This window comes from Ailuropoda melanoleuca, chromosome 13 (assembly GCF_002007445.2).
Source record: "Ailuropoda melanoleuca isolate Jingjing chromosome 13, ASM200744v2, whole genome shotgun sequence".
NCBI classification, from domain to species: domain Eukaryota; kingdom Metazoa; phylum Chordata; class Mammalia; order Carnivora; family Ursidae; genus Ailuropoda; species Ailuropoda melanoleuca.
Genome location: NC_048230.1, coordinates 13,684,139 through 13,706,712, shown reverse-complemented (window position 1 = coordinate 13,706,712; position 22,574 = coordinate 13,684,139). Strand labels below are relative to the sequence as shown.

The following is a 22,574-nucleotide window of genomic DNA, read 5'->3' as shown; positions in this document are numbered from 1 at the left end:
CTGGGTGTTTACCCCAAAGATACAGACGTAGTGAAGAGAAGGGCCATATGCACCCCAATGTTCATAGCTGCATTGTCCACAATAGCTAAATCGTGGAAGGAGCCGAGATGCCCCTCAACAGAGGGCTGGATTAAGAAGTTGTGGTCCATATATACAATGGAATATTACTCAGCTATAAGAAAGAACGAATTCTCAACATTTGCTGCAACATGGACGGCACTGGAGCAGATAATGCTAAGTGAAATAAGTCAAGCAGAGAAAGACAATTATCATATGGTTTCTCTCATCTATGGAACATAAGAANCATAAGAACTAGGATGATCGGTAGGGGAAGAAAGGGATAAAGAAAGGGGGGTAATCAGAAGGGGGAATGAAACATGAGAGACTACGGACTATGAGAAACAAACTGAGGACTTCAGAGGGGAGGAGGGTGGGGGAATGGGGATAGACTGGTGATGGGTGGTAAGGAGGGCACGTATTGCATGGTACACTGGGTGTTATACGTAACTAATGGAGCATCGAATTTTATATCGGAATCCGGGGATGTACTGTAAGGTGACTAACATAATATAATAAAAAATCATTTAAAGTAAAAAAAATATATATATATGCCTATTTTTCAAAAAAAAAAAGCATAATAAGACAATGAAATACCACTTCATGTGCATTAGTATGGCTATTATCAAAGACAAAACAAAACCACAAAATTATAAGTGATGGGGAAGGTGTGGACAAACTGGAGCCCTTGTGCACTATTAGGTAGGAATGTAAAATGGTGCAACCTCTATTGAAAACTGTATGGCAGTTCCTCAAAAAATTATAAACTGAATACCATATAATCCAGCAATTCCACTTTTAACATATGTATGTCCAGAAAAATGGAAAGCAGGGTCTTAAAGAGATCTTCATAGCTGCATTATTCACAATAGCCAAAAAGTAGGGGCCAGTCCAGGGTCCATCAAAGGATGAATGGATAAACAAAAAGTGGCATATACATACACACACAATGGAATATCATCTAGCCACAAAAAGGAATTCTGACACATGCTACAATATGGATGAATGCTGAAGACATTTAAAAAAAAGAAAAAAAAAGCTGACACAGTTGGTCAGATACTCCTTTATTTATTTTTAAAGCTTTTATTTATTTATCCGAGAGACAAAGAGAGAAAGATCACATGCAGGGGGAGCAGCAGGCAGAGGGAGAAGCAGACTCCCCACCAAGCAGGGAGCCTGATGCGGGACTCAATCCCAGGACCCTGTGATCATGACCTGAGCCGAAGGCAGACGCTTAACCAAGTGAGCATAATGAAGACATTATGCTAAATGAAATGAGCCAGCCACAAAAGTGTGTTTCCACTTACACAAGGTACCTTGAATAATCAAATTTATAGAGACAGGAAGTAAATAGTGGCTGCCAGGCACTGGGAGGAGGAAGAGTAGAGAGCTATTGTTTAATAGGTAGAGAGATTCAGTTGTGCAAGATAAAAAGAGTTCTGTGGATGGATGGTGGTGACGGTAGCACAACAATGTGCATGTACTTTATGCCGCTGAACAGTACTACTTTAAGAAGGTTAGGACAGTAAATCCTGTTTAACAAATTGTGGTAAATCTCTTTTAAAAACTGAACACAGACGGGGTACCTGGGTGGCTCAGTTGGTTGAGTGTCTGTCTTTGGCTCAGGTCATGACCTCTGGGTCCTGGGATCAAGCCCCATGTTGGGCTCCTTGCTCAGCAGGGAGTCTGCTCCTCCCTCTGCCTCCCCACCCCACTTGTGCTGTCAAATAAATAAATAAAATCTTAAAAAAAAAAAAAACTGAACATAGAATTATCATATGATTCAGCAATGACATTCTGGGTATATACATACCCAAAAGAACTGAAACTAGAGACTCAAACAGATATTTGCACACCCATATTCCTAAGAACATTAGGCACAATGGCCAAAAGGCAGAACTAATGTAAATGTCCAACAATGGATGAATGGATAGATTAAATGTGGTACATACATACAATGGAATATTATTTAGCTTTAAAAAGGAATGAACTTCTGATACATGATACAATATGGATGAACCTTGAAGACATTATGCAAAAGTGAAATAAGTCAGACACAAAAAGACAAATACTATATGGTTCCACTTATGTGAGATATCTAAACAGTCAAGTTCATAGAAACAGAAAATGGAACAGTGGTTGCCAGGGTTTGGGGTGGGGGTGGAGTTTTTATTTAATGGGTATAGAGTTGCAGTTTTACAAGATGAAAAAAAGTTCTGTGACTGCATAATGGTGATGGTTGTACAACAGTGTGAATGTACTTAATGCAACAGAACTGTACACCCAAAAATATCTATAATGGTAAGTTTTATGTTACGTACATTTTACCATAGTAAAAAAGAAACGGGTCCCAAAAAAAAGCATATATGCTTAAGAAAGTGAAAACATACACAGCCAGATAACAACAAACTCTTTCTTGACTCCACATCCCTTCCATGTACCACCCAATTCATCTTGAAACTTCTTGAAGGAGCTGTGCAGTAATACTCCAGTTTCTCATTGTCTTCACCCTGCTACACCCCTCCATGGGAAAGACTCTTAAAAGGGCCACCCACACTTCAACTCGAAACCTTTCGATGGTACAACCACTCCACTTCTTTCTTGAGATATTATCCTTTCTAGTTTTTCTCCTACTTTAATGACTAAATTCTTTTTAATTTCCTTTACTGGCCTCCCCTTCATTACCAGGCCTTTAAATGTTAAAGTGCCCCAGAGCCAAAATTTCTTTTCTCCATTTAAACTTCCTCCATACTTGATCTTATTCAGTACCTGACGTTAAATAATTATCTGATATTGTTGACTCCCAAATGTTTATATCCAGCTGTGACCACATAAGCTTCAGATTTATGTACCATTCACCTGCCTAGAAGACATTTTACTAAGATAACTGAAGACATCTCAAACCTAACATGTTTAAACAAGAATTCTTAACTTCCTGCCACCCCCCAACCCCCACACCAGCTTTCTCCTTATTTAATTTGCATCTAAATTAATGATAGTACCAGTCACTAAGTTGCTTGAGACAAAAACTTAAACATCATTCTTAGTTTTTTTCTTTCCCTACAACACTATCCAGTCTTTCTTATGAGGGTTGTGGAAAAGAACTGAGACCTCTTGGTCTAAAATACCATTGTACGTAATGAACTGACTTCTCTCCTAAAATTCTCTAGAGACTTTTCCTAAAATAAGAATAAAACTCATTCTCTAGAGACTTTCTCCTAAAATAAGAATAAAACTCAAACTCCTTATCCTGGTCTTACAGGTCCATACCTGATATAGAACCTGCCTATCTCTCTGCCTTATCTCCTAGTATTCTCCCCTCTGCTTTGTTCACCATATTCAATCATACCAGTATTCCTTTGAGCTTTCAAACATGCATGCGGAACAGCAAATCCTTTATCACTGCCTTTGCATTTTCTTTTCTGTCTACCCCTAACAACATGTCCCACTGATCTTTGTATGGCTGCCGCTTTCTCAACCATTAGGTCTCACTTCAAATGTTGCTTCCTCAGAGACTTTCTCTTACTACCCTAACCTAAGCAGCACACTCCTCATTTTCCCATCCCATTCCTCTGTTGTTTCCTTCACAGTACTTTTTACTAACTGAAATTATCTTTATTTGTCTACACATTTTAATGCCGATTCCCACCACATGAATATACGAAAGTTAGATCCAAGGAGTTAAGGATTTTGTCTTATTTATTGCCCGGCACAAAATACACAATCAAGAAATGTTATCTCTATATAGTAGAAAATATACAGTCAGTTTTGAATGGGAGAAAAGGTTGTATATATAGTCTTATAATTCATTGTAAGAGAGATGTTTAAATATTATTATTCTGAAAATAACCCAATCTCTAGCTTCCCAAATGACACAGAGGGAAATGACACTAAAAAGATCCACTTACAGTTTCGTATGTAACAACCAGCAACTGATGATTTTGCCAGGAGCTCCATTCCCAAATCCTGTAATCTGCCAGAGTTTTCAGTTCCACAGGCAGCTAGAGCTGCCTGGTCAGCAGAAAAAAGGCTTGCCTGCATATCCCCAGAAGCAGCACTGCTGCTTTTGATTTCTGAAAGTGTATTCTTTACATCAGTTTTCATACATCGAACTTCAGCCATCTGAGTTTTGAGTCTTTTTAGCATCTTTAAGTCAGAGGGAACTCGCCACATTGCCTGCTGCTTCCTTTGGTCTTTATCTTTTCGAGAATATGATGCTTTAGAGAGAAAGTTACAAGTCATATTAATATAAACTTCAACACTCATGATAATGTCAATATAAGCAAACTTGATGTGTAAAAAAGCTGAGGTACTTCAGGTGGTATTAATCATAAAAGCATGTATTAAATTCCATTAATGAAAATAAAGATAGATACAAGTATCCTAACTTTATTCACACCTTCAAAGTTAGAATCTGGGTCACATTATAACTACTCAAATCTGAATTAGTTGTTTAATTCTAAAAGTTTAAGAAAGCTGCCCTACTGCCTATGCTTTCTTCTTTATGTCTCCATTTTTCTCAAATTTCCTACACTGAGCTTTTATTATCTTCATTAATTGAAAAAATGAAACAACAACAACCCCAGAAGCCAATCAAATATGCTACACATAGTATGTACAAATACATATATTCCAACTAAGTTCAAAAAGTTGTCCAATGCAGTTACAGCTATTAAGTCCCACGGAACATCATAAAAGAACAGCTTCCTGTCACTGAGTCTTTGCAGTCTCTAAAGTAACAATGTTTTCACTCTTCCCAGAGAAAGCAGCTATTTCTCAATCCACCTCCTTACCCCACAAATATTAAAAGGAGAGGCATATTCTGAATATCAAAGAACATTATGACTGACTCAAAGCAGAAAGAAACCAAGCCCTACAAACAAAAAATGGGGGACCAACAGGCACTAACTAGAAAAAGAACAAGTTCTTATTAGCAGGAATGACACCTCAACTTGCCTACACACTGCAACAACCTTCTACCATAAAAGAGGAAGTACAGTAAAAAGCAGACATTGTAGTGTGTTCAACAGTCATTCCCCCACTTCTAACTTGCCAAAAGGACTCAGATTGTGTTTGGTATCAGGTGGTGAGCAGCAATGTGCTCAAAGGACCCTCCTTTGGCCCCAGAGCATATGGGTCCAGGAATGGTCTAATAAACTCATTCCTCTGACAGTGTTTAGGGAGGGTACATGACTCACTTCCAGCCAAAAGTCTTCTGGGAAAGATTCTCCTATCTTAATAGATTTTATTGTCTTTGTTTATTTAAGAAACATCCATAAAGAGCTTACTGAATTAAGTCATTTACTTCTCTCATATCAATCCTCTGAGGGAACTAAATTCTATTTTTCTTTTCATTTTATTTATGGGGGGGAGGGCAGAGGGAGAGAGAGATCTTAAGCAGACTCCACGCTCAGCACAGAGCCCAACATGGGGCTTGATCCCATGACCTGGGGCAAAATCAAGAGTCGGACACTTAACCGAATGAGCCACCCAGGCACCCGTAAAAAGAATTTTCTATAAATGAGGAAAGTAAAGAGAGATTTTAGAAACCAAGGATTTGGTCTCAGATCTACCATTTAGTTGCTGTAACTTTACAGAAGTCCACCAACTTCTGAGTCCATTATTTATTTGTAAAATGAAGACAATAATATACACCTAACGGGATTGTCATAAGGCTCAAAAAACTCAATGTTTATGAAAGCATTCTGTGGTGTAGTCCCCATGCAAACCCTTTCCACCAAGATGTCAGAAATTTTTCTAAAACCCTAATCAGATATTACTTTCCTGCTTAAAATCATTCATGAAAGCACCAGCGTGGCATCTGAGGCCCATTATCTGAGGCCCTTGTCTCTCAGTGGCTTTAATCTTTTACCTCTACCCCAAATATATCCCAATGTTTTGGTATTACCTGCAACTCTATAATACATAGGCAATGCTATATCCCACTTCTATACATTACATATGTCCTATTCCCTTTTCTTTTACCCCAAACCAAAGGAAATCTATTTCGAAATGTCTACTCCTTCAGGCACCTAAACCACCAACTGCCTCTCTTCTTCCAAGTCAATTTTTACCTAATTTTTCATAGTACTTGGAGTATACTCCTATTGCAGCACTTGTCACATTACAGTAAGGAAGACAAACATATAGACTGTGAACAGCTTATGGTGGAGATTACATCTTAGTGATCTTTGTATTTCAGGCCAAACAACTTATGGCATAGAATGTTCAAAACGTTTTGCTAACTAAAATCTTGCACCCTGCATCTATAGGGACTTAAATATGAAGATCTGTATTAACCCACATGGTTCAGTTTATTATTACTAGAAACTGACAAAGATTCTAAAAGTAAAAATCGCAGATGGGAAAATACAAAATAAACAAACCACCTTCATCTGATAGACAACTACTGAGTCTGTTTCAAATGCTAGCCATTGTGTTGGGCAGGAAATACAATAGTGAACAAGATGAACCCTCGGTCTTTGTCCTCACAAAGCTCACAGTCCAGCTGGAAAAGTGAAAAATAATTTCAGTACCATGTGATAACCGCCAAGACAGGAAAGTGTGATGAGATCTTATACCATAGGAACCTGACAATTTAATACTGTACTGAAAATAAGGCTTCTTGAATGTGCCAGGTTACAAAGTTAATTAGAATTGAGTCTCGTCTGTAACAATTCTTTCATATCTGTTCAGTTATGGCCTTCAAGACTGACAGTTCTCTAAAGCTTCTCCTCCAGACTTCAGTTATCTATCAATGCCACCACGATTCTGGTCACCTAAGTGTCTTCAGAGTCCTCCTTACCACATTCCATTCGTTTGCCAAGCCCTATAATTCTAACTTCACGACATTCCAAATATTACCATTGCCATGCTACAAGTAAAATCTTAATTATATATAGAGTAAATTACTGTATTCCTTAGAGGTTAAGTATAACTTCTATAATGTCAGAAGATTCTGAAGACCTTACCTCAGATCCGCATATTTTTGAGCATACAATGACTGAGAAAATATCCAGAAATGTATGAATTTGCCCTCTCATACTAGGAATCACTGAAATAAACTTCTACAACAGTACCCTCATTAAACTTCCATTTCTGATAGTTATCTGAGCACTGCCAGCTTTCTAAAAGCAGCTTTAATCAAACCACTCCTAAACTGCAACAACGGCTCCCCAATGCCCACTATGCATCATTCCTCAGGCTAGCATGCAACACCTTCCACAGAATAACCCCACCTGACTTCCTAGTTCTACTTACCATATGTACCATAAAATCTGTCATTCATACCCTGATGCCTCTTAAAATGCCCCTTTTACAGTATAGTGGTTAAGAACATGAGGGGCGCCTGGGTGGCGCAGTCGTTAAGCATCTGCCTTTGGCTCAGGGCATGATCCCGGCGTTCTGGGATTGAGCCCCACATCGCTCCTCTGCTGGAAGCCTGCTTCTTCCTCTCCCACTTCCCCTGCTTGTGTTCCCTCTCTCGCTGGCTGTCTCTATCTCTGTCAAGTAAATAAAAACTATTAAAAAAAAAAAAAAAAAGAACATGAACTTGAAGTGAGTCTGATACATAATAGGTTCATTCAATATGTATTGAAAAAATGAATGAGAGGAAAATAAAGGAATACTATGAACAACTCTATGCCAACAAATTTTTGATAACCTAGATGTAATGGACCAATACCCTGAGAGACAATCTGCCAAAAATCAAAGAAGAAGTGACAGCATGAAGAGGCCTATATCCACTTTCTATTATCTCCAAGAACAGAAGCAGAGGAAGTACTTCCAAACTCAATCTACAAGGCATTATTCTAATATCAAAACCAAGACATTACAAGAAAACTACAGACCGGTATCTCTCATGAACAGAGATACTAAAACCCTCCATAAAATATTAGCAAATTGAATCTAACCATGTATAAAAAGAATTGTATATCACGACTAAGTGGGATTTATCCCAGGTATGCAAGGCTGGTTTGATATTCAAAAATCAATAAATGTAATCCATCACACATCGTATCAATAGATGCAGAAAAAGCATTTCACAAAATCCAATATTCACTCATGAATTAAAAAAAAAAACACAAAACTCTTATAGAGGAAAACATCTTCAGCCTGATAGAGAACAGCTATGAAAAACCTATAGCTAACATCATACTTAATGGTGAAAACCTTGAATATTTCCCACCAAGATCAGGAACAAGGCAAAGATATCCCCTTTCACCACTCCTTTTCAACACTGTACCGGAAGTCCTAGCTAATGCAGTTAAGATAAGAAAAAGAAAATGAAAGGTATACAGACTGAGAAGGAAAGAATAAACAAAGAACCGAAATAAACACTGAAACCCAAGCAAGCATTTTAATAAAAAGAAGGCTGGATCTTTCTGCAACATTAGTTTTTAATATCTTCTCACAGACAGTTGGTTTCCTTGACTCCATTTTCTTGGTTTCTCTCCTTTCCAAAGGCTCTTTGATCTGGTCCATCTTCCACAAACTCAGTAAAAACAGACCTTCACCAAAATCATGTCCCTGGCCCTTTTCTCATTAAAAAAAATTTTTTTTAAAGATTTTATTTTTATTTATTTGACAGAGAGAGAGAAACAGCCAGCAAGAGAGGGAACACAAGCAGGGGAAGTGGGAGAGGAAGAAGCAGGTTCCCAGCAGAGGAGCCTGATGTGGGGCTCAATCCCAGAACGCTGGGATCATGACCTGAGCCGAAGGCAGACGCTTAACGACTGAACCACCCAGGTGCCCCACATTAAAATTTTCTTAAAACTCTGTCTTCTACAATCTTACTCCCTTAGTTTTAATTACCCAGTACCACCTCTAGGCAAATAATTGCCTATATTCCAGTTCTTAATTTTTAGCTATCTACTTAGCATCTCTACTTTGATATCCCACTGGCATGTCAAACTCAAGATGTTTAAAGCTTGCTCTTCCTATTATTCCGCCCCTCTTTTACAGAGAAAACTAATTTTTGGATAACTGAGATATTCTGTTTATGGTCTGCATTCATTCTTCCAATGACACTGAATACTTTTCAAAAACATGATTCTACCTACCTATTAAATATGCATGGCTAAACTAGAATTTTTCAAACATAACTGTATTGTTGGATACTTTCAAGCAACTCTGTTTTCTCTTTGGGATATACTCCTAGAAGCGAAGTTACAGGATTAAAGGATAAGGTATTTTAAACCTAGTACAAAAATTTCCTTCAGGGCTGCCTCAGTGGCTAGTTGGTTAAGCATCTGACTCTTGATTTTGGCTCAGGTCATGATCTCAGGGTTGTGAACTGGGCCCCACATCGGGCTCCGTGCTGGGCATGGAGTCTACTTGAAATTCTCTCCCTCTGACCCTCTGCTCCACCCGCTACTTGCGTGCACATGCACCTTCTCTTCCTCTCTTAAAAAAAAATTCCTTCAAAAAGGTTAAACCAATGTACACACCCACCTGCAGAACCACAACTTATCTGTTTGACTGTGTCTTTGCAAATAACACAGGTTATAATTAAAACAAAACCTTTATCAAGGTGCTGATTTTTTTTTTTTAAGTTATTTCTTGGGGCACCTGGTTGGCTCAGTTGGTAGAGCACGTGACCTGATCTCAGGGTTCTGTGTCTGAGCCCTACGTTCAGTGTAAAGATTACGTAAAAATAAAATCTTTTTTAAAAAAAGCTATTTCTTTCTTGATCGCAAGAACTATATGTGATTTTTATTTTCCTTGTAATTTTCTACATTTTCCAAATTTTCTACAAAAATACCTAAGAATAATGTAAAATTATATCCAATGTGATACATTTATAAAAGTACAAGTACAATACAAAAGGTACTCGGATCACAGATAAAAGGCAAGTATTTCATAACATGACTGAAGACAGTCTTTCAAATTAAGGACCGAGACTTCCAGGAAGTATACCTTAGAAAGAAGAGGCCTAAATAACCCAGGCTCTGAGATCACCCCCAACTACAGCAGCTCTGTGTGTTTTCTACACCGATGCTCTGCCTCAGACTTTGAAAAATGAGTTTTGCAGCTTTAAAGAAGCATCTAAATCACTGGTATTTGATTTGTGTAATACTATTGTTTAGGAAGGTAGGAAAATATTGAGTATATATTAGAAAGTTTTCTAACAAAAATGGTGTTTAAAATTTGGCATTTAAAGGTAAATCCTTAGCTGTTCAAAATGACTATACCTAAGAGTTTCAAAAAGTCCAGGTTTGACTACACATCTAATGTGTGTGTGTACACATATTACAGTAACAAAGATATAATTTCTAATAACCTTTGCAAATAAAACACTGATACTAATTGGTATACATTTTTAGGCTACAGAACATCAAAGCATGAAACCATCTTTTTCTATATTCAATTTAGACACAGTTCCACTTAGGGTATTCATGCAAAACTCTAAGTCCATTCACAAAGAGGACAACTGTGTTTCATACAAATCAAACTGTCAATCAGACACAATCTAAATGCCCAATCATAAACAAACATTTTAACAGGCATTTTGACGTTATTGCACAAAACACCACTGAACAATGACCAAAAAATTAATCTGATTAATGTAAATGTCAATTTTGTGACATACAATGAAAAACCAATTTGCTACAAAAACATCCTGTGTTCCAACACTTAAATGAGACACTTGGATTAAAATCAAGAGTTCTTCTCAAGAATCACAGAAAAAAAGTGAAATTATTGTTAATATTTTACCTGTGGGCTGCAAAAGTGAGGCAGGTGGGCGAGGCTGTAAGCCCCACAAATGTTCCATACTGCTCCGGTCCTTGAGGTCCAATAAATGTATTAAAATTAATGGGTCAATGTCTAATAAACTACTGGTAGCAGCAGAGCATAAATGTGCTCTTCTTGACATTCTGCTACTGGCACCCACATAGCCATGGTTACTACCTGCAAAAGAAACAGAGATGTAAAACATGCATGCTACAAATCTGCACAAATTTAATTATACTTAAAAGAAAAAGTAAATAGGTTAGTGTTGTTTGAATACTTGTCTATGGACCTGTCTCTTAGGAGTTGGTGTGTCAATATGATAAAAGCAGAAAGGAGAAACCAAATTGCCAGAGAGGTGAACACAAGCATAGTGACCAAGCACTGGCCTCATTACTATCTAGAATTCAGGAGGAACCCTCAACCCCATCCTTAGCCCTAGAAATAAAAAGGTAGTCATACACAATATATGCAATCAGGGGGATGAGGGTGAAGAAAAGGAGAATATGTCCTATTAACCCAGTGGTCTTGAAAGAAAGACAAATCCCCAAGATACCACAAATCCCAAGGAACTAGACACCAAAATCCCAAGGAACTAGACACCAAAATAGTAATCTTCTCGAGGAATTTTCAGACTCAAACTTGTTAACAACTGATGAACCGGACAGAGACCTGTGAGCAATGTCATATCTGTATCACCTATATTGGACTAAGCTCCTTAAGCTAAAGAAACCATTTGACTTTTCTCTAGTGCCTAGGATAATACCTAGCAAATATTAGGTATGGAAATGGTGGTTAAACTGACCTCCTTCAATGAAACTATTTAAATATATTCTAAAGAAACCTAAAATTCAAAAGTGTTACACGCAACAAAACCTTAAAATAGATAATACAAAAATAACACAAAATAATCAGGTTTTGACTACTCATGAGTGTTTCAAAGAGATCTAAAAGGAAGTAAATTGGGAGAAAAATTCCAATTATTCAGAAGCTTCAAGCTAATTATTTACTTATATGTGTTTCATCTATAGTCACAGCCTCACCATTTCTAACTTCTTCCTCTTCCTCTTCTGAGGACATCATCCCACTGCAAATTTCTCTTTCCAGACTCGGTACTCCATGCAACGTCTTTTTAAAAAAGCATAAAACTCCCCTTTTCCTCAACTGCTACAAAGGTGCTCAGTGCATCCAAGGAAGGCCACACTGGAGTGAGGCTCTCACTTCATTTGGAGACTAGCATCATGCATGGCAGTGCCACTCAGCATTCACCTGCACCACGGCCTCCATCTCAGGAGCTCACCTGCATCTACCTAGCACTTATCCTGCAATAATGATGAGGTGACAGCCATGAAGGATAAGATCAACATCCTCATTAGAGTAGCCAGTATAAATGTTGAACCTTTCTGGCCAGGCTTGTTTGCAAAAGTCCTGGCCAATGTCAGTATCAGGAACCCCATTTGAAACACAGGGGCTGGTGGACACCAGGACACCAGAAGGTCCTGGCCCCTCTATGGCTGCTGCCCTAGCTGAGGAAAAGAAAGTAGAAGTAAATAACTGGAATAAAAAACAAAAAACAAAACCAACAAAAAACTATCCGCAACAAGAATAAAATATGGTTGTGGACAGAAGGAAAACAAAAAAAGGAAAGTGGAAGCAAAGAAAGAAGAATCTGGGGGCGCCTGGGTAGCGCAGTCATTAAGCGTCTGCCTTCGGTTCAGGGCATGATCCCGGCGTTCTGGGATCGAGTCCCACATCGGGTTCCTCCGCTGGGAGCCTGCTTCTTCCTCTCCCACTCCCCTGCTGTGTTCCCTCTCTCGCTGGCTGTCTCTCTGTCACATAAATAAATAAAATCTTTAAAAAAAAAAAAAAAAGAAAGAAAAGAAAGAAAAATCTGAGGATCTGTCTGATGATGACATGGGCTTTGGTCTGACTGACCTCTGTAATGTGTTCAAGAAAAAGCTGAACTCTTAAAAAAAAGGGGGGGGGAACCATCCCCTCTTCACCTTGAACCTGTCTTACCCTTTTTCTTCACTCGGAAGTTTCCAAATCAGGCTGCATTTGAGAGGAATTTTAAACATTACAGATGCTAGCTCTACCACAGATGCCTGAGTAAGATTACTGGAGTGGGACACAGGATCTTTTTCTAAAAAGCTGCCCAGGTGGTTCTAACTGGATAATAAGTTATTTAGTAGCCCTGTGCACTGTATCTATTGTCCTGATATCTGGTTCTTCTTTAGAAATAGAAGTTGCCCATTTAACACTAGCACTCTCCTATTTTTCAATGATCTTCCAGGCCTTACTTTCACCAATGAACAAAAACTCCTTTCCTTTGTGCTTCGTGCCCTTTGGCTACTCCCTCCCTCCCATGTTCCCATCTTTTCTACTCACTATCCACAAGCATCAAAGATTTGAGCATCTATTTCAGTTTCCCTTTCTCGGAGCTGATACTGCCATTGTTCTGGGTGTGTTGTGTAGGTCTGTCCGTTTATTCATCTTCATTATCGCTGTGTGGCATCCCAGTATCTGAATATATCCCCACTTCTTTCTTTATTCTATGTGGAAAGAACATGGGTTGCTTCTAGTTTTTAGCTGCTAAAAATAAAGCCACTGAAATTCTAAGTAGATAAACTGCTCTTGAAGGTCACCTGAAAACAATATAAAACACCTCATAAAAAAGCAAATGAATCAGTGGCAGGTTCCCTGCCTCCTGAGCCAAGCCCCTGCTAAAATGGTACACTGATCTACCTCAGGTCTTCATTTCATCATAGTGCCTGTATGCATAGCATGACACTCAAGGTCCTACACAGTCTAGTCCTAAACTAGCTTTTTCACATCTTTTACTTTGTTATAGATTACATTTGTTTTTCTTAAAAAACATACACATACAGACACACAATGACAACCCTATAAAAGAATGATGCTGTTCTAAATACTCTTGTAAAAATCTACTGGCAAGCCTTGGCTCACACAAAGGCATGTGTATGTTCAGCTTTAACACATATTGCCCAACCATTTTCCAAAACAGTGGTTATCAATTTTCATTCCTACTGGCAAGGTATGAGAATTTCCATCTCTCTACATGCTTGCAACATTTAGTATTGCCAGTTTAAAAAATGTTTTTATCTATTAGCTGCTACAGTGGGCGTGCAATGGTATCTTATTGGATTTTTATTTGGCACTTCCCAAAAAAATAAAGAAAAATGAGGAGTCCTAGAGATCTGTGGAATCTCATCAAATGTACCAACATACATATAATGGGAATCACAGAAGAGCAAAGAGAAAGAATACAGATCAAAGAAAAATGGTTGAAAATTTCCAACACCTCATGAAAAATGTTAATCTAACACATCCAAGAAGCTCAGCTCAACAAACTCTATGTAAGATAAATAAACTCAAGAGATCCATACTGGGACACATCATCGATTTGCATTTCTCTGATAAAAGAGGTTGAATACTTTTTAAAATGTGCACTGGCCGTCTGGATAGCCTCTTCTGTGAAGCGTCTATTCCAGTCTTTTGTCCTCCCCCCCCCAAGGAGGTGGTCTTACCTTTTTCTTATTGATTTACAGAAGTTCTTTATATACTATGAAAGTGTTTTAGAAATTTTTAATTCATTTATTGTTTAATAAAAATTATGTTTTTTGAAAATAAAAAAAATTAATGCATCTTTCTAGAACAGACTACACACCTGAGATCTTCCAACCAGTTAGATATTATGGGACAAGAGATCAACACATGATTGTCCCATAGGTCTCTCAAAATCAACACTCATCAAACTGAATATATTATGTTTTGCTCCTGGACTATCTTATGTAAGGGCAAAGCCTAACCTAGAAACCTTAAGGAATCATCCCCACATATCCACCAAATCCATCCCATTCAGTTAGATTCCCAAGTCCTATAAATTCTACTATTTAACATCTTTCAACAAATTTCATCTCCACCCCTACTACTGCCTTATCTTAGGCCCTCATAATTGTCCCTCCTGAAACATTTCAGTAGTTTTCTAACTGATCGTGTCTTTTAATTCATCTTCCACTATGTAACCAAATCTGACCACGTTTAAGGGCCTTTAATGGTTCCACAGAATAAAGCCCCAAATCCTTAGCCTAGCAAATGAGACTTTCTATTATCTGATTTTGCTTTTTGCTTACCAATCTCATATCGGCCTGCCCCCATACAAAGTCTCAATTATTTGAAGTTTCCAAAAAGAACAATGCTGCATCTTTTCCCTGGAATGTCTTTGCTCTCTTATCTCATTATTTCCCTGCTCCTCTAATGAACTCTTAGGTCTTCTTTCAAGAACAAAATCAAACATCACTCCCTTTCTAAAGCCTTTTTCACCCATTTCTAATAAGCTGTTCTATTTTTTGGTGTCACACCCTGTATTGACATTTATAATCATGAAGTTCTGTAATGACTAGTGCTACATTCTCATTTTGGAGATGATGCTCACTCATCTCGTAATCCCAGTGAACAACACAATGCCTGATACCTAGTGGGCATTCATTAAACATTACTGGAACAAGTAACCTTAAAAATCCTTAACCTGAGGGATACCTAGGTGGCACAGTCAGTTAAGTGTCTGCCTTCAGCTCAGGTCATAATCCCAGGGTCCTGGAATCGAGTCCACACTGGGCTCCCTGCTCAACAGGGAGCCTGCTTCTCCCTCTGCCTGCCACTCCCCCTGCTTGTGCTGTCTCTGACAAATAAATAAATAAAATCTTTAAAAAAAAAAAAACCTTAACCTGAAATAAGTAACAAATATTGTAATAACCTACACATTGTCAATTTACAAGTATGCTATATTGCTAGAATTTTTTAGTTCTCAAGTATTAGAATGTTTCATTAATCACACATGTGAGGCAAATATAAAGTCGATGTGGCTCAGTTGGTTAAGCGTCTGACTTTGGTTTAGGTCATGATCCCAGGGTCCTGGGATAGAGCCCTGCATCATGCTCCCTGCTCAGCACACAGCCTGCTTCTCCCTCTCCCTCTGCCTGCCACTCCCCCTGCTGTGTTCTCTCTCTCTCTCTCAAATAAAGAAATAAAATCTTAAGAAAATAGAACGATACTTTTTATTTAGAATACTTTTTCAGCACATAATTTTAAGCATTAGTTTTTCTTGTAACTAAACGAAAATAACTGAATAAACTAAGCAATTCCTGAGGGAAGAGGCACCTGAATCATTAAAAGTTATTTCAAGCTATAGCCTTATTTAAGGCTTACAACCTATACAACAAAATTAAGTAAATATTATTTTACTTCATACCTAGCTTCTGTTTAAGAAAGGTCTACTTAATGGACAACTTAATGTCTTAATTGACATAATTTTTTAGACGATAGTATGGTTCTTAAATATGAATCACAACCGGCTTGAAATGGACCTTCCATAACTGACATAGAACAATAATTCATTCCACACTCAGCCCCACCTCACCCTTAATTCTGCTTTTGTTTTCTTCTTTATTATTAAAACTTTTCATTTTACAATAGTTTTAGGTTTCTAGAAAAGGTGTAAAGATAATTCAGAGCATTCCTGTAAATCCCATGATCCACTTTACCCACTGTCAACAGCTTTCATCACTATGGTACCTTTATCACAACTAATGAACTAATATTGGTACGTTATCATCAACTAATAAATTCTGTACTTTATTCGGATTTCATTAATATTTCCCTAATGTACTTCTTGTGTCCCTGGGTCCCATTCAGACTATCAAATTACATCATTTCTCCTTAGGTTCCTCTGATCTGGGGCAGTTCCTCAGAATTTTGCTTTTGATGACCATGACAGTTCTGAAAAGTATTGGTCAGATATTTTGTAAAATGTCCCTCAACTGGGGTTCATGTGGTGTTTTTCTCATGGTTACACTGTGTTTATGGGTTTGGGGAGGACAACACCACAGATGTAAAGTACCATTCTCAACACACCATATCGAGGGTACATGCTATCAACATGACAACATGGATGATGTTAAATCTGATAACCTGGCTAAAATAATGTTTAACAGGTTTCTCTGGTATAAAGTTACTTTTTTCCTTTCTACACTGTATTATAATGGAAGCCAGTCACTAAGCATAGCCCACATTTAAGGGTAGGGAGCTACGTTCCACATCCTGAGGAGGCGGTATCTAAAGAAATCTACAATTCTTTTTATGAGTACTGTCTTACATATCTTAGCTCTCTGTTCATACATTAATTCACCTTTAGATTATAAAGTACTTAAGAGTAAGTATTTTCATTGTATTTTCCAGAAATCCTGATATAGGCATTCAACAAATGTCTACAAAAATTTAAAATTCCTAAAAGCACATAATAAAAATTAAAGGGGTATGATTCACTACTGTATCCTCAGCACCCATAATTTAGTGTCTGGATTATAACAGGTCCTCAAAAACTATTTATTGAATTAATAAATTACAATTTCAGAATTACAGAACATAGCATCATGAGAACACGGATGTCTTTTTATTCAAGCTCCAGATAGCAAAACAGTACACAGTTCCAGGTAAGTATCCAGTAAATATCTGGTGGATGAATGAATAAAGTAAAAAATATAACCTTTTGTTTACCCATTATCCAGGATGTGTAAAAATGTTTCATATAAGAATTTCCCTATAATTCAGTTTAAGAGAGGAAATGACAGATTTAACTAAGAAAAACCACCCTGCAAGGCTGAAAAATATTCAGTAACCTTGACTCAGAACACCCATCTACCATTTTATACCAAGATAGCTTCTGAATTTTTCTATGCTATTTAAATTTTGAAAACTACTCTCAACACTTAGTAAAATAAAGTGTATTCATTATTTATCTGAAAAATATTAAATGATCCCTTATTATACTGTGTTAAATGCCAGGGATACAAATATTAAGATGCATATTATTTCTTGGCACAGTGCTTCATGGAGCTCAGCAATAAAAGGGAAAACAGGTAGCTAAATAAGCATGTTGTTTAATTTATATTCTAATAGGTTAACTTGAGAGAGCAGAAAAAGATATGCAGGGCACACAGTTGAGGAGGGCTTCCAGGAATAAAATACAACTAAAGTGAAGAAGAAATAGGAGTTGACTATGCCTAGCATGAGAAGATAGAAGGAACATGTCAGGAAGCACGTTTTAGGAGAAGCACATTTCTTTCCTCTGAGCTAAAAAATGACACAGGGGAGTGTGAGAGAGTTAAGGCTGAAGAAGTGTGTAGGAGCCACCATATGAAAGGTCTTCTGTACCATTAGCAAGTTTGGACTTTATCCTTAAATAAATGGAACCCAATAAAGAGTTTTAAATTAGAGAAGTGACATGATCGGATACAAATTTGAAGGAAAAAAACAACTCATTCTGAACTCTTAGCTGTGGAAGATAGAATGGAAGGAAACAATAATGGATGCAAAGAACCCAGATGGGAGGCTGTTTTGAAAGACAGTGACCTAGACTAGGAATGGCAAAGGAATGTGAAGTAACAAATGAATTCATGCACTAATGTTTAGGAGGCAGAATCAACAGATTTGGGTAATGTATTAAAGGCAGAGTTTGAGCAAGAGGAAAAGATGAAAAATGTTTAACACTATCAATCACAAAGATGACGAGCTATTACTAACAGGCAGGATGGCATAAAAAGATGATGATTTCTGTTTGCGAGATGCTGAGTCTGATAACATCAAAACCCCAGACTGCTACATGGATCTGGAAGTCATGAGAAAAATAAAGGCTAGAGAGAGAGTTGGAGAATAATCAGTATATAGATAGAACTGAAATACAGGCATAAATAAGATCACTTAGAATAAAGTGAGGAGTAGGAAGAGTACAAAGTATGAGTGGAAGTGGAAATGCTTGAAGACTAATGTTTAAGCAGTCTTCAGTGATCCAAACATGCTATACAATATGCCGGTGTTTGTACCAAGTGCAACATCAATAAAGCAGAAGCAGTACCAAGACAGCTTATAATTCTTCTAGCCAAGATTTGTATGCTTAATTATACAGGTCCATGGGGCATCTGGGTAGCTTTGGCTCGGGTCATGATCCCAGGGTCCTGGGATCGAGCCCTGCACTGGGCTCCCCATTCGGCAAGGAGCCTTCTTCTCCCTCTCCCTGCTGCTCCCCCTACTTGTGCTTGCTCGCTGTCAAATAAATAAATAAAATCTAAGACACAAAAACAAACAAACAAAAATAAACAGGTCTAAGAACACAAAAGAAACATGCAGTACTTGAGTCACTTCATCCCAAGAGGAACAGGAGCAGTGCGGTCTAGCAAAAAAAAAAAAAAATGTCGTCCAAGAAAAAGATGATGTGAAGTTCTAGTCTGGCTCCACCACCAACTATGTATGTAACTGAAGCAATTAAATCCCAAGTTTATTCCGTGCATCGTAAGATGAGCTCTCAAAAGGTCCTCTGTGGGGCGCCTGGGTGGCTCAATCGGTTAAGCAGCTGACTCTTGATTTCAGCTCAGGTCATGATCTCAGGATCATTGGGACTGGGCCCCACATCAAGCTTAGTGCTCAGAGGGAAGTCTGCTTGGGATTCTCTCCCTCTGCCCCTTCCCCCTGCACGCATGTGCACACACACTCTCTCAAATAATAAATGTTTTTTTTTTTTAAAAAAAAGGTCTTTTGTAAGTCACATTCCATGAATCTACTCAGATTATTTTATAGTCAAATTAGATATACAAACAAGACTTATGTATCATAAAAGGATAGTATATGATTCGTAGAGAAGACCATGAGCTTTGGATTCAGACAAATCCAAAACTCTAATCCCTCTCTTTCATTTACTAAATTGTGAATGACAGCAAGTTGATTAATTTCTCCACCAATCTGTATAGTTATAAAAGGCAGATAATATTAAAATCTATCTCACAGAATGTTGTAAGTTAATGAGATAAGGTACACATGAAGTGCTTTTGCACAATGCCTGGTACATAAGAATACTTACCAAATGTTAGCTATTATTACAATTTCAAATACACTCTAAGATACAAACACACACACACACTATATATATATAGCACTACCAATACCACGGGCCATGTAGAGCAGTGGCTGCCATATATTAAAATATGATACAGTCAGAGAAGAGGAAAGAGGAGATGCAAACTGGTGCATCTTGGCCTCCGTACCTGGTGGTCCTGCAGCAGCTGCATCTTCCATAAGTTCTCCCTCTTCTAATTCCATGTTGTTGTATTCCACATCATTTTCTCCAGACCTAACAATATAAAAAATTCATCATTTCTATAGAGTAGGGACAATAAACATACTGGTCACACCTCAATTAATTTTATAACAATAGTGCAGAACTCCTATGAAATAAGATAGATTTCTCAATACAAAAATGAGGAAAAAAACTTTTGTTATTATTGCATGTATGGATAGTGTTCATGTTCAAACTACCTTTTAAAAATACTAAGGTCTGGGGCGCCTGGGTGGCACAGCGGTTAAGCCTCTGCCTTCAGCTCAGGGCGTGATCCTGGCGTTATGGGATCGAGCCCCACCAGGCTCTTCTGCTATGAGCCTGCTTCTTCCTCTCCCACTCCCCCTGCTTGTGTTCCCTCTCTCGCTGGCTGTCTCTATCTCTATCGAATNAAAAAAAAAAAAAATCTTTAAAAAAAAAAAAAAAAAAAATACTAAGGTTGGCAACATTTAATTTTTAAAATGGAAAATCTGAGAAACATTGTAAGCAGACGAAATTATATCTTCAAAGAATCTGTAACTTAATGGTAAGAAATTAGGCTTAAAACACTACATTTTAATGGGGCGCCTGGGTGGCTCAGTCGTTAAGCATCTGCCTTCGGCTCAGGGCGTGATCCTGGTGTTGTGGGATCGAGCCCCACATTAGGCTCCTCTGCTGGGAGCCTGCTTCTTCCTCTCCCACTCCCCCTGCTTGTGTTCCCTCTCTCACTGGCTGTTTCTCTCTCTGTCAAATAAATAAATAAAATCTTTAAAAACAAAAAAACAAAAAAAAAACACTACATTTTAAGGTTAAAAAAAAGATGATCAAATTATTATATATGATTAAATACTGTTTTCTTGGGGCACCTGGGTGGCTCAGTTAAACATCTGTCTAATAAATAAATAAATCTTAAAAAAAAAAAAAAAAAAGGGCAGCAAGTCAAAAGAAGACAGTTACATACAAAGGAAACCCCATAAGGCTGTCCACAGATTTTTAAGCAGAAACTTTTCAAGACAGAAAGGAGTGGCAAGATATATTCAAAGTGCTGAATGGGAAAATTCTGCAGCCAAAAATACTATATCCAAAATTCAGAATAGAAGAAGAGATAAAAGAGTTTCCCAGACAAACAAAAACTAAAAGAATTCATAACCAGTAAAGTAGCCCTGCAAGAAATATTGAGGGCAACTCTTTGAGTAAAAGGGAAAGACTGAAAGTGACAGTATGAAGTTAGAAAACACAAAAGCAGTAAAAATGAGTATTTCTGTAAAAAATCAGTCAAGGACCTCACAAAATAAAAGGGTGTAAAATATGACACCATACATCTAAAATATGGGGAGGAGTAAAGAATGTGTTCAAACTTAAATGATCATGAACTCAATATACACTGCTATATCCAGAAGATGTTATATACAAACCTAATGGTAACTACAAATCAAAAACTGTTAATACGCAAAGAAAAGAAAGAAATCCAAACATATCACTAAAGAAAACCAGAAAACCATGATACAAAGATCAGAAAAAATCTTGAGAAACAACCACAAAACAAGTAATAAAATGGTAATAAATATGTATCTTTCAATAACTACTTTGAATGTAAATGGACTAAATGCTCCAAACAAAAGACCTAGAGTGACAGAATGGATTAAAAAAAAAGAAAGACCCATCTATATGCTGCCTACAAGGGACTCATTTTAGACCTAAAGAACCTGCATATTTAAAGTACAGGGATGGAGGGGCACCTGGGTGATGCAGTTGGTTAGGGGTCCAACTCTTGTTTTCGACTCAGGTCATGATCTCAGGGTTGTGAGATCAAGCCTCACATCAGGCTCTGTGCTCACAACACAGTCCCCTTAAGACTCTCTCTCTCCAGGGGTGCCTGGGTGGCTCAGGTGGTTAAGCGTCTGCCTTTGGCTCAGGTCATGATCTTGGGGTCCTGGGATAGAACCCCACGTTGGGATCCCTACTCAACAGGGATTCTGCTTCTCCCTCTCCCTCTGCCCCTCTCCCCTGCTCATGGTCTCTCTCTCTCTCTCTCTCTCTCTCAAATCAATAAATAAAATATTTTTAAAAAAGAAAATCAAAACCCTCTCTCTCCGTCTCCCTCTGTCCCTTCCCCCTGCACTCTCTCTCTCAAATAAATAAATAAATCTTTAAAGTGAAGGGATGGAGAGACGTTCATCACGTAAATGGATGTCAAAAGAAAACCAGAGTAGCAATACCTGTAGCAGACAAAATAAACTTTAAAACAAGGACTTTAGGGGTGCCTGGGTGGCTCAGTTGGTTAAGCATCTGACTCCTCATTTTGGCTCAGGTCATGATCTCAGGTCAAGAGACAAAGCCCCGGGTTGAGACATTGAGCCCTGTGTCAGACTCTGCATTGGGCATAGAGCCTGCTTAAGAGTCTCTCTCCCTCTGCTCCTCTCTCTCGATAAAAAACAAAACAAAACTGTAATAAGAAACAAAGAATGACATTATATAATAAAGGTGACAAGCCAACAGGCAGATACAACTACTATAAATATTTATGTATCCAACGTAAGAGCAACTAAATACATGAAACAGTTAATAACAAAAATAAAGGAACTAATGGATAATAATACCATAACAGCAGAGGACTTTA

At 37.9% G+C, this 22,574-nt stretch overlaps 1 protein-coding gene across 16 annotated transcripts in view; it reads right to left on the bottom strand.

Annotated features, from left to right (window-relative positions):
• The window catches only part of TRIM37 (tripartite motif containing 37), a 196,066-nt gene that overhangs the window by 63,220 nt on the left and 110,272 nt on the right, over positions 1–22,574 (bottom strand). For all 16 annotated transcript variants that reach the window (XR_004619770.1, XM_034641097.1, XM_034641098.1 and 13 more), the window contains 3 exons: positions 19,905–19,990; positions 10,774–10,968; positions 3,966–4,274 (listed from right to left, as the gene is read on the bottom strand). Coding sequence is in view for 15 of the 16 variants with exons in the window: in XM_034641097.1 (XP_034496988.1) it covers positions 3,966–4,274; positions 10,774–10,968; positions 19,905–19,990 (590 nt within the window). In the remaining variant the exon portion in view is untranslated. The remainder of the gene's footprint in view (positions 1–3,965; positions 4,275–10,773; positions 10,969–19,904; positions 19,991–22,574) is intronic.